The sequence below is a fragment of the Malaclemys terrapin genome, chromosome 1, assembly GCF_027887155.1.
Source record: "Malaclemys terrapin pileata isolate rMalTer1 chromosome 1, rMalTer1.hap1, whole genome shotgun sequence".
Taxonomy (NCBI): Eukaryota; Metazoa; Chordata; order Testudines; family Emydidae; genus Malaclemys; species Malaclemys terrapin.
Window position 1 is genome coordinate 231,266,571 of NC_071505.1, and position 13,699 is coordinate 231,280,269.

Genomic DNA, 13,699 nt, shown 5'->3' on the forward strand with positions numbered 1-13,699 from the left:
GGGAAGAGAAGTGTCAGCCTGTATAATTTTTTAGACTTTACATCTGATCACATTTGAATTATCACTGCCATCTTTGAATATAGAATAGAGCCTGGGTGCACAGTTGAGAGTATTGACACTAATTGTTATTCACTACCCACAAAATATCATCTTTGACAGACACCTTTTTCCTTTTTAAAATTAATCCAACTCTGATTTGCAGTAGCAATGGCATAGCTTCTTTACTTGTGTTGAAGGGGTTAACACAACATTAATCATTCCTGCTCATAAATCCTGCACTCAGAAAGACACACTTGATACTCACACTCTTGTTAGCCTACACCATCAGACATGATAGCATAATGGCGACTCTCAAAACGTTGACAATGTCACTATAGCACTGGGTCCAACTGAAAGCAGAATTTGATGGGCAGCCTGCATAATTTTCCAAGTGGTTTCTACTCTCACTTGCTGAGAATCATTCAGCAATGGGGTTAGAGGTGTACTCTGCTAAACAACAAGCCAAAATATAGAAATGTATGGACAGAGTAAGTAATGACATTTGAGATACAGAGTTTGCAAAGGACTTCAAGCCCTGACAGGTATTTATAGCTTAAGAAAAATGCTCAGTTCATCTGTAAACAAACTGCAATGGTATTAATATATTAAAACCTTGACCCCTTGTTGTCACTGTGTGCTTAATTCAGTCATTATTCGCATGACTCTTCTTCCATATATGTACATGGGAACAGAACATCTACCACTATTCAAGGCAGGACTCAAGTTTTGTGGATGAGCAAACAAAATCATTTTGGTTCATGCATCAGAATTAGGTCCTGTGGTGGCTAAGCCTGTGTGAAACACAGAATATTTTCAGAGTAGCAGCCGTGTTAGTCTGTATCCGCAAAAAGAAGAACAGGAGTACTTGTGGCACCTTAGAGACTAACAAATTTATTAGAGCATAAGCTTTCGTGGGCTACAGCCCACTTCTTCGGATGCATATGCATATGCAGTGGGCTGTAGTCCACGAAAGCTTATGCTCTAATAAATTTGTTAGTCTCTAAGGTGCCACAAGTACTCCTGTTCTTTTTACAGAATATTTTCTTTATGATAAAAAGCAGAGCAGGAAAAAGTCACAAACAAGCATTGAGCTAGAAATAAGTCATTTATTTTAAAATGTTACAGATTAATAAATAGGTTAGTTATCAGAAACCTTAATAAATAGCCTTTTATAATTTACACAAGGCAAATACAACATGCCTATATCTATTTTTAAAAAGCAAAGATAGTAAGCTAAGCTTGTAAGCCATTAACAAATCTATATACACATTATTCGGAAGCTAAAATAGTCCATTTTCATTTCACCTGTAGTAACTATATTGCAGTAGTATTTAAGTAACCAAACCTCTGACACTGTATATTTGTTCCCATCCATATTTTCCACATTCCATTAAAATTAATGTAAACACACACAAAGAAAAAACAAAACAAAACAAAAGAGTTCCCTCATTTAAAAAAAATAGCTCATTATCATCCCTGCTGTATAACATTTTTTCCCCTGCAAAGTGCAAACCATCTGAACAGAAAAAATAAAAACTTATAATTCTTTAAAAACATTTCCCCCAACTTTGAAAAGTATTCTGGACTTTCCATTTCCTAATTTTCACCCTTTGCAATCTTTCAGTTTCAACACTGCTGTATGAAATACTTTGGCACTAAGAGTTCTGGAGCTCCTAACATTATTAGTGCAAATGCTACATGCACTAACATGTTCTGTAGCACTTAAACCCCATATTCCCTGGCCCCAAAGAGTTAATTACAAAGACTAATCTCCTTGAAGGCAGGAAGTATAATTAGATATAAATTTGTTTCAATAATAAACTTCAGCAGTTCTGTAAATTACACTCTCTAAAGACAGTATAGAAAGTATTACAATGTCCTATGTTTAAGAAAGAAAGTGAAAGTGGTACACTTCAACTTTCAGTGCATTGCAGTTTGAGGTCCCTGTATTTATTTTCTTTTAATCTTTCTTGTAATAAAAAAGTCTCTTATTTTAAAATAAAAAGGAAAAGTAAAGCTTACACAGCTTCCATTATTTTAACAAACAAAATCCAGTGCTTTCACTGTCAGTGCTAGTTACTTCAGAAAAGTACATATACAGTCAGTATAAACCAAAATTATTATTAGGAAGCATCACTTGTCAAAGTGTATATGACATTCTTATTCATATTAGCTTCAGGTGACTAATGAATAGGCTTTATTTACACATACAGTATCCTGGATAGTTAGTACAACAGCTATCTTCTTTAGACATTTTGCTTTTTATACACGGATATTTAGGATTTAAGAAAAACACATTTTTTGGTTGTATCAAAAATGGTTCTATTCTTTTGTTGGATGTTTGGGGGATTTATGTGGGTAACACCTACTAAAGATAGTGGTGCCTACACGTCAATCCTCCATACTTTGAATGGCTAATAGTTCTCAACATTTATCTTCAACAGATTAAGAGCATTTTATACGTAAATATGTCTGATAAATTTAACAGAAGCCACAGAAACTGAGAAACTCCTTTCACCGTGGGAATAAATATATTTTAATGCATCCCATCAATATAATCAGTCCACTTTATAATACTTTATCTATAGCCTCTGTCATTTCTGCTTTGGAATCAGAATTTAAGTAATCTGGCTTTTGGCTATCGATATAAATAATTTATGAAGCAATGTGAAAAGGGTGGGCCCAGTTGGCGGAAGACCAAAGCTCAGGAGACAATTATTTTCTCCCTGAGACGATGGAACTCAGGAGTATTATTCAAAGGTGCTCCCTTGCCTTGTGGGAGGAAGAGAGAAGAGTTGACAGTTCACTTCAACAGTGCAATTTTTTTTAAACCAGAGAAGCAACATGAAAAGACCTAGAAAAGGTAAGAGGTCTGGGATAAGAGGAAGGGGAGAAAGAATCCCATCAACAGTGACAATACACACAATGTCAATACACTTTTAAAGTTAGAACTGAACCAGATCCAGTTAGAGACAGGAAATAAAAAGAACACCGCTATTTGCTGAACAAAGAGTAACAAAAATAATTTTTTTCATTATCATTCATGATGTAAAAGGCTGTAGGTATACATGACGTGCAAGGCCACTTGAAAAGCTTTTCTCCGTATGTGCTGGCTTTTGGCATCTCCATTTCAGGAAGTTCAGAACATGGATGAGGAGGAGCTGGAGAGAAGAGGAGAATTCCTGCAGAAATTTATAAGCTCCAAGGATGATAGGAAGACCAAAGAATACATCTGCTATTTCAGTCTTCCCCTGCGTAGAGACTGCTTATCACAACTTGGTTTTGAGATGTGGAAAGAGGTTGCTTTGGGACAGGGTAATCTTGTTGGTTTGGGATTGTATAATTTTAAAACTTGCATAAGCACCTAGCATACAAGGATAGGCACTTTTTAATCAATAAAAACTTAAATAAGCAAACATACTTGGCCAAATAAGGACTAGGATGAGATATGACAGTCATGTTCGCTTTGAACTGAGAAAGAATTTGGATGAGTTTGCAGAGATTAATGGCTAGTATACCAAACCAATGTGCAACCCTTAAACACTGAATGTATACTTTAAAAAGATGGCTTGACTACTTCAGAGAACAGCTGTCATTTTAAGAAGTGAATTATAAGTCTACTTGTCTATTTTTATTTACTTAGGATCCAGTTTTCAAACAGAAAAGGGAACTACTACCATTTATAAAGTCACCCTTTAGAGTAACCAAGATATCTTCTTCCAATCTATACAATGTAAAAAAGAGGAGAACTCAGCCAAATCTTATTTAAAATTCAACACCCGATTCTCTCATCTAGAAAAATCCTGCCTAGAAAAAGTGACATAACCCCATATAAAAGTGTTTTTAAAATGCACATAAATTTCCTGTTTGCTAGTTCTTTTCTCCCTTTTCCTGGCCTAATATCATAAGATATCTTTCCATCATTTCTCAAGTCTAAATCATAACAGCTGAGATTTTTGGATGTAAAATTCTGTCGGTCCTTTCCTCCATATATCAAATAAAATACTTTGATTTGATAACCCCAGTGTTGTCAATAGAGTGACCAGACAGCAAATGTGAAAAATCGGGACGGGGTGGGGGTAATAGGCACCTATATAAGAAAAAGACCCCAAAATTAGGACTGTCCCGACTGGTCACCCTAGTTGTCAATCCTGTATGTTCAAAAATCGTCAGGCCTCCAAAAAACATGACACTGGCTTAAAAATAATACATTTGAGGTTCTTTTTATTTGCCTTCAGGTTTTTGAGCCTTTAGTGTTCCCTGAGGTTGCATTTTCATGATTTTCTCTGTAACTATGAGGGCTAGCAACTTACTTTTCTTTTAAATCAAAAACCAAGAGTCTCAAGTAGTCACATGACTCCAGTGAGATGAGGTTTTAAAACAAAACACTAATTATTGAGAGTTAGCAACACCTCTAAATAACCAAGGTTTGTATTACCTACTGCTAGTCCACAAACTTAACTACGTGATACTGTTCTTGACCTCTTATTATAGACTGACATTTGTAACCTTCTCAAATGGTGTCTGGTGACCCCCCATTTTGTCTCATGAGACACTCTGGACTGCCAAGTGTTTTATAGTCATATGCTATGCAAATCTACTTTTATCTCCAAACTTAAAACAAAAGAATTTCTCTCACATATTTTCAAGCCTTTGGTACACTCTTCCAATGACATTATGTTTATAATGATCACTGACTATATTATTCCATGAAAATTATTTTCACTCCAAAGACAAGATCAATACACCCTTCTAAATATTAGTGAATATCAGTAATTTCTCCTATTGTTTGACATTAATATACTGTAATCCAGGTAATCTAAACCAATCAGTTCAGAATCATTCGTACCATGGCTTGAGCCACTTGCACAAGCCTTTAAACTACTGCTGCTGAACTACAACACAGCTGTGAAATACTGGATCTGAATGCGTGTGTACTGGATTACTCAACTCCACCTTTCTAAAGGCCATAATCTTACCCATCCTTCTTCTAAGTTAATCAAGAAATCTCACACCTGTGCTTCTCACAAACTTTTTGCTCATAACAGTGCCAGTTGACAGCCTGATTTCATAATCGGCAATCTAGTGACATATAAATCCATTTACTCATTATCCTGTTCTGAAGAACAATTTTGTCAATTAGCTACTTTATTAAATAATTTCCTATATTCTGTTGTATAACTGGATTCTACATATACTGGATTGCTGTAAGTAGACCTCTTATCAGTTACTTCTCATTATGATTATAGATGTTCACAGAAGCCACCAAAACATCTCAGCATTGACTTCAGGCTTGTAACCTTTCCAAAAATATTCTTACCTTTCTGTCTGCTTTACATGCTTATAATTTGAGTACAGCCAAATATTACAGACAACAAAACTGGATTATTCTAACCTGTTACAAGCTCTCAGAAACAAACATTCAAATTAAGTGATATTTTTAAGCTTACAAAGGCACTGGATAACTCACCAGGTATACAGGAAGACTGTGCATCACTTCCATGTCCTTCATGCTCTTCCTATCCATTAACCGTGAAAAGCTCTTGGATGAATGCTGTATGTCTTAATGCACTTAAAAGAGTTATGAATAAAAGGTATACCTATAATCTGGATGCTAGTTCCAGCTGGATCTGTGAGCTAGTTTCAGTTGATAAGTAAGTAGTGGAAGATTTTACGGGTTAGATGCACTGATCTATACCAATGACTTAATTTAGAACCCCCCCAGTGCATTCACCTGTGTCTGTCCAAATTACAGAGGCAGTTACTGTACAAAGGACAAACCTGTAGTCCACAATTCAAATCAACATTTGTTTCACAATTGACAGCCTGGACTGTGAAAACATTGCTGTTTTAAGGAAATTAATAGAATTGTTCCATTTGCTTACAATTTTTTTTTAGGGCATACACCATTCAGGTATATGAAAGGTGCCAGACTGAGTGCATTGGAAACTGATGTTCTCTGTCCACAGAACGAGTACATCACAGGCAGTCTAATGTAAAGATTTACTACAGTGGCCTGCCAGAATGTCATCAAACCTTTTCTGGATGGATCACCTTTTAGGCGCAAGGAGATACATCAGTCTCTATGCTGATTCATTCCTTAGCCTTCCTGCTGAGACAGTCAGCAATGATACCAATTAATGTCAACTTATTATGGTGATTTTGGGTATGTGGATAACTGTCCATTAAAACTGGATGTAGGCCACCAATTCATTTCACACAAGCTACCACTCTCTCAGAGGGTAACGTCTGCCAATCTCAATCATGTTGGAATCAGTGACCTAGAAATGGAAGGCTCTGTATCATTCCTGAGCCATCCAGTTCCCCTCAAATATGATTTTAATCTGTCTTCACATTAGGTTTATTCAAATCCCCAATATTGAAGTTGAACTCCTTGAAGACTTGTATAAGAACAATTCCAATAGATACAGTGATGAATCCACAAGCCATCCCCAAGAAATCTACCACTCCCACATTACTCCACTCCCTAAAAAGGATGGCTGAGGCCAGCAGGACTAAAGTGGTGAACACGACGTAGTAGATGGCACCAAACACAGATGAGTCAAAACATTCCAGTGCCTTATTGATATACTTGAACTGAATGATGATGCTACATCCTAACACTGCCAGAAGAACCAAACAGAGGTACAAGGCTCTTTGACTTGATGGATTATTGTGAAAGATATCTTGAGCAGCCAGCCCAATGCCTTTTGTGCTGGGCACAGTGAAACTGCCCAACAGTGAGCAAATACTGATGTAAACCATAATATTAGTGGGTCCATGAGCTGGCGCTATCCAGAAGATAAGCAGGAGAAGCATGAGAAGTACTATGCAGAGGTAGCCCACAAACACTGAAAAAACAAAGAAAATAAGTTAATGGCTGTTAACGGCAAGGTAGAAACTTTTGCCCCAGGTAATTTATTAGAGATATTTAAAGGCTCAGTCATGAACCCCTAAACATGGTAACGTATAAGGATATGTACACAAAGCTTAGGATCTCCTATCCACTAAAGAACAAAAGCCTTTGAAACTGGTTAAATCAATGTACAGCTCTTTGTGTAAATCAAATAATAATGTATGAATACCAACTGTTTCACACTGTAACTGGATTTAAAGTTTTTTTTTTTTAAAGCTGACATTATATTCCTATTAAAGTCCCCTATGAAGAATGGTTGTGATATAACCACATTCATAACTCTGACCTGAATTCCGCAAAGTACCTAAGCACATACTTAAGTCCCATGAAAGTCAATGGGATGAATAGGACACACTTCAATAGTTAATTTTGGTCTGGTTGGACTATTAAAGGCACAAAAATATTTCCTTTATTAACAATTTTAGGTACACTTTAGATTTGAATTTCAGTGAAACTGAAAATGTTAAATAGTTCTCAGTTTAGCATCCATGAAGCACAGAGAATATGCCAAACAACTAGCAGGTAAGGAAGGGTTCACAAGCAAGTCAGTCCAGCGATTAGCAGGAAAGAAAAGGAACTTCACAATGTGTTTTATTGGCACATTCATATATGCCTTCAGTTTGCAAAAGCAAACATCTACTTGATACATAAGTAATGTATATGTGCACAATCAAAATAGATCCTATTAGGTCTTAAAGCTATTTGGCAACAAGAAGTGCAAGGATTTTACCCACAAAGATTCAATTTTTGTTTAGAACCCCTTAAAGTGAACTCCTGAAATTACAGTTTTGATTCTTTCCTCAAGAGGAAACTACATAAAACACCTCTTCATCATTATAGAAAACAGGTTACAAGTCCAACTCACAGCCAAGTTGGTTTCTTCACTTAAAAAAAGAAAATACATTATTTGCAGTTCTTGACTTACCATGCAAAAATGCAATGATTTTCATTATAAGGAAAAACTGAAATGGAGAATTATTTCAAAACACTAAAAAACACCCCACTTTTGCGAAGTTGCAATCTTGAAAACTGAGCCTTTATTTCTTCTGTAGATCAGATCCTAGCCCTTGTTATGGCTACTCTGCACTTCCTTGGTGACTCAAAGCAACTGCAACATCAGTTTAACCAGCTAATAGAGAATTCCACCCGCATGGGAGAATCCTTAGGTGGTGCAGAAGCTACTACACCGCTCCCTGTGTTCTCAACCCCTTGGTGTAGGGGGGCATAACCAGCAGGTCTCTATACCCCATTGAGCCCCAGTGGCCAGAGGTAGTTGAATACATTAAAGCAGACTAACTTATGCCAGTAACTGGCTGGCTCCTGGACAGCACCAGAAGCAGGAAACTACAAGCTCAGACAACCCAGGATCAGAGCCTTCGAATTTGTCTGCTGGCCAGTTTCTAACTCAGGACAGTTTACCACTTAATCCATGACTATTTAGGTTTTTTTAAATAAATAGCCTCATGACAGATGCTGTCAAAAGGTCCATTTTCAGAAGTGCCTAAGTCAAAGGGAGTTAGGCTCCTAATTCACTTAGGCCCTTTTCAAAAAAATCATATCTATAATTTCTCCTTTATACACTATGTTGTTGGCACACTCAGGGAATTCTAGTACACTGAAGAGATGGTTTTCATGTATAGAAACCATGATGGTTCGTCTCCTTTATACCATATTAGCCTAGGAATGCAGAAGCTTTAATACCACTAATGTTGCTGCTTTGGGGAAGCAACTGTTTCCTTCAAATAAGTGTTCCTGGACAATGCTATCATAATTTTGAAAGAGAATGAAGTACCTGGATTTGTAAGCTTCTCTTCAAGCTCAGCCTGAGTCGTTACACTCTCAGATTTTGGGGAATGGATTATGAGAACAACAGACCCAGCACAGCTCAGCAGACATCCCAACTTGCCGAGAATGTTGAGTTTTTCTTTCAGTAAGTAAGAAGCTAAAATGGACCTTTCACAAAGTGGAAGAAAATTAAAATTAATCTAAATTATTCATTCTCTTAATACATATCTCTCAGCTAGGGTATTACTTGCCATCCCTTTGTTTATTCCAAAAATAGTCTTCATGTAGCCAGGGCCGGCTCCAGGCACCAGGCACCCAAGCACATGCTTGGGGCGGCACCTGGTAAGGGGCGGCAGGGGGAGCGCGGCGCAGCATTCCGCGGGGGGGGGGGGGGGGAGGCGCTCCGGTGGCGCAGCGCTCGGGGGGGCGGGCTCCGGTTGCGTGGGGCTCGGCGAGGGGGCGGCGTGGGCGCGGAGCTGGAAGGGGGTTCCGGCAGCGCTCGGCGGGGGCGGGCTCCGGTGGCACGGCGCTCGGCGGGGGGGCAGCACGGGGGTAGGCGCTGGGGGGGGGGGGGGAGAGTTACGGTGCGCGGCGCTCGGTGGGGGTGCGACGCGGGCGCGGCGCTGGCGGGGGGTTCCAGCGGCGCTTGGCAGGGGGCGGGCACCGGCGTCACGGCACTCGGCGGGGGGCATCGTGGGGCTTGGCACTTGGGGGGAGGGGTCCGGCGGCGCTCAGCGCGGGGGGGGGGGCCTCCGGCGCACGGTGGCGGCGCTCTGGGGGGGCTTCCGGTGGCGCTCGGCGGGGGGCGGCACGGTGCTCGGCGGGAGCCTGGGGGGCGGCGCTTTTTTTTGCTGCTTGGGGCAGCAAAAAAGCTAGAGCCGGCCCTGCATGTAGCCCATTTATACACTTCAGCCCTGTCCCAAGACAGGGGAGGACGGTAGAAAATAAATTCAGTCTTTATGTTCATTGATCTCTCGACCTCTTAGCTGAGAGCACAAGGGGGCCAGGCCAACTGTGAGGCAGACACCTATCCACTGCAATCTGGTGGGAGATTACCAATCCATTTCACATGGGCCACAAGCAGTAAAGAGGTAGCAATGATTTTTGGTCACTAACACTACAGGTTTCAAAGTAGCAGCCGTGTTAGTCTGTATCCGCAAAAAAAACAGGAGTACTTGTGGCACCTTAGAGACTAACATTACAGGCTGAATTCAAACAAGTAAATGGCCCAAACATACAAAATACACTGCTTGTTTAACTCTGTGTGATCAGTACTGTTCAAGGCAAAGGAAGACATGACACCAACCCCAAACATTTTGCAGCCTAAAGTAGATATCAGTGCAGTTCAGATACATAATTAAGGCTAGGTTTTAGTCACAGGTATTTTTAGTAAAATTCATGGACAGGTCAGGGGCAGTAAACAAAAATTCACGGCCTGTGACCTATCCATGACTTTTACTACATACCCCTGACTAAATGACTAAAACTTGGGCGCAGGCAGGGCTGAATGGGGCGGCCCAAGGAACACCACGGGTGCTCGGGAGGACAGGATGTGCGTGGCCCGGGGGGGGATGCTGCCGTGGGTGCTGGGGAAGAGACGCATGCAGCCCGGAGGCGTAGCTGCGGGTACTGTGGGGGGGCAGAGATATGCATGGCTTGGATGGTTGGGGGAAGGGATGTTGCGTGCCATGGGTGCTCGGGGGAAGGGCAGCTTTCCTACCTGGCTCCTGGGAAGTGGCAACCTCCAGCTCCCAGCTCCACATGCTGCCTCTGCTCTGCCCTAAGGCCCAGTTCTGCAGCTCACATTGGCTGGGAACTGCAGCCAATAGGAGCTGCGAGGGCGGTGCCTGTGGGCGGAGGCATCATGTGAAGCTAGGAGCTGAGGGAGGGGAGTTCTTGTCACCTTTCCAGGGAGTCCCTCCCTCCCCTCCCCCAGGTAAGCACCGCCCCGGACCCCAATCCCCAGCCCTGAGCCCCCACCCCCAATTCAAACTCCTCTGCTGGGGGGCGGCAGGGCCCGAGACGGCCCCAGCAGCAGCCGGTGTGACTGCTCCCGAGCCAGCTGCAACAGAAGTCACAGAGGTCCCGGAAAGTCACGGAATCCGTGACTTCTGTGACAAACACACAGCCTTTTGCATAATACACCAATTACCACCACCTGGTGGAAAAAACTCCAGGGAGTGCACAGTTTTGTTTATTTTTAAATACTGTTATTCTTTTATGGTAGTTTAACAGTTACAAGTTGGATACTCTCAAAATATTTAGCTGCGTATTACATTATTTTTATGAATCTTTCTCTTCACGCACACTGATGCTAATGGAAGGTGTGGCAAGGGAAAAATCTCTTTGTTTGGAAAAATTGGACCAAATTCAATAGAATGCAATGCAATGTGTATTTGAAGTGGGGGAAGTAAAGGAGAGAAAGAATATGAAATAAAAAAAAAATGGAGGAAATCCAAGCAGCAGCAAAAAGGAAAGGGATCTGTGAATGATAAGAGATTAAGCGTGTAGAAACATAAAAACGACCATACTGGATCAGACCAAAGGTCCATCTAGCCCAGTATCCTGTCTTCCAACAGTGGCCAATGCCAGATGCCCCATAGGGAATGAACAGAACAGGTAATCAAGTGATCCATCCCCAGCTCCTGGCAAAGAGAGGCTAGGGACACCATCCCTGCCCATCCTGGCTAATAGCCATTGATGGACCTATCCTCCATCAATTTATCTAGTTCTTTTTTGAACCTGTTATAGTCTTGGTGTTCACAACATCCTCTGGCAAAGAGTTCCACAGATTGATTGTGCATTGTGTGAAAAAATACTTCCTTTTGTTTGTTTTAAACCTACTGCCTATTAATTTCATTTGTTCTTGTTATGAAAAGGAATAAATAACACTTCCTTATTTACTTTCTCCACAGGAGTCATGATTTTATAGACCTCAATCATATCTCCCCTTAGTCATCTCTTTTCCAAGCTGAAAAGTCCCAGTCTTATTAATCTCTCCTCATATGGCAGCCGTTCCATACCCTAATCATTTTTGTTGCCCTTTTTTGAACCTTTTCCAAGTCCAATATATCTTTTTTGAGATGGGGCGACCAAATCTGCATGCAGTTTTCAAGATGTGGGAGTACCATGGATTTATATAGAGGCAACATGATATTTCTGTCTTATTATCTATCCCTTTCTTAATGATTCCCAACATTCTGTTCACTTTTTAGACTGCCACTGCATATTGAGTTGATGTTTTCAGAGAACTATCCACAATGACTCCAAGATCTCCTTCTTGAGTGGTAACAGCTAATTTAGACCCCATCATTTTATATGTATAGATTCATAGATTCATAGATTCATAGATTCTAGGACTGGAAGGGACCTCGAGAGGTCATCGAGTCCAGTCCCCTGCCCGCATGGCAGGACCAAATACTGCCTAGACCATCCCTAGTAGACATTTATCTAACCTACCCTTAAATATCTCCAGAGACGGAGATTCCACAACCTCCCTAGGCAATTTGTTCCAGTGTTTAACCACCCTGACAGTTAGGAACTTTTTCCTAATGTCCAATCTAGACCTCCCTTGCTGCAGTTTAAACCCATTGTTTCTGGTTCTATCCTTAGAGGCTAAGGTGAACAAGTTCTCTCCCTCCTCCTTATGACACCCTTTTATATACCTGAAAACTGCTATCATGTCCCCTCTCAGTCTTCTCTTTTCCAAACTAAACAAACCCAATTCTTTCAGCCTTCCTTCATAGGTCATGTTCTCAAGACCTTTAATCATTCTTGTTGCTCTTCTTTGGACCCTTTCCAGTTTCTCCACATCTTTTTTAAAATGCGGCGCCCAGAACTGGACACAATACTCCAGCTGAGGCCTAACCAGAGCAGAGTAGAGCGGAAGAATGACTTCTCGTGTCTTGCTCACAACACACCTGTTAATGCATCCCAGAATCATGTTTGCTTTGTTTGCAACAGCATCACACTGTTGACTCATATTTAGCTTGTGGTCCACTATAACCCCTAGATCCCTTTCTGCCGTACTCCTTCCTAGACAGTCTTTTCCCATTCTGTATGTGTGAATATATAGTTGGGATTATGTTTTCCAACATGCATTACTTTGCATTTATCAACATAGAATTTCATCTGCCATTTTGTTGCCCAGTCACCTAGTTTTGAGAGATCCTTTTGTAGCTCTTCGCAATCTGCCTGGGACTTAACTATCTTGAATAGTTTTATATCATCTGCAAATTTCACTGTTTAGCCCTTTTTCTAGATCATTTATGAATATGTTGAATGGGACTTGGCCCAGTACAGACCCCTGGGGGACACCAATATTTACTTCTCTCCATTCTGAAAACTGACCATTTACCACCACAAACATGTGGTGCAATTTTGGTAATCTGTTTAACTTGTTGATAACAGCTGACATTTAAACACTATTCATCTTTCTGGGCAAAGAATCTGTCAACTACATTTATTACACTTCATTAAAATGTGAGAGGGGAAAATAATGTCCACAAGCATTATGTTTTCCTGATGGAACACCAATGGTAACTGATTTTATTTAGAATCTACATTTTGCTAGCAAGTAATGCAGCATATAAATAAATAAATACAATTCTTACCCAAATGGAACACCAAGAGCTCCTAGAGGAGTCACTAACACAGTTGGAACTGCAGTGTAGGCCAAGAAATTCCCAATTTGACCAAGTGCCACTGTTAAGAGAACCACAAAAGAGTTTTTTAAATCCCTTAGTAAATAGGGATAATGAAAAGCTACTTAATGCTGACTCATAACTACTGACCTGACTGGAAGATGAACGTTACTGAACTGTTTAGTTCTGCCCATAACTTTTCAGTTATACAAAAACTAAATTTTCCAGCTGTCTGATTATTTTTAAATATTTTTAAATAAAGGCTATTTGCAAAAGAGAAGGCACCAAGACAGCATCGTCAATAATTCTGCTTATT

General features: G+C 40.5%; 1 protein-coding gene across 1 annotated transcript in view; it reads right to left on the bottom strand.

Moving 5' to 3' along the window:
- Positions 1 to 1,125: 1,125 nt before the first annotated feature.
- NIPA1 (NIPA magnesium transporter 1) overlaps positions 1,126 to 13,699 on the bottom strand; it is a 28,130-nt gene continuing 15,556 nt past the window's right edge. Inside the window, exons 3-5 of the mRNA XM_054009102.1 lie at positions 13,354 to 13,444; positions 8,748 to 8,908; positions 1,126 to 6,890 (exon numbers count right to left, since the gene is read on the bottom strand). Coding sequence (XP_053865077.1) covers positions 6,379 to 6,890; positions 8,748 to 8,908; positions 13,354 to 13,444 — 764 coding nt within the window. The 3' untranslated portion in view covers positions 1,126 to 6,378. The remainder of the gene's footprint in view (positions 6,891 to 8,747; positions 8,909 to 13,353; positions 13,445 to 13,699) is intronic.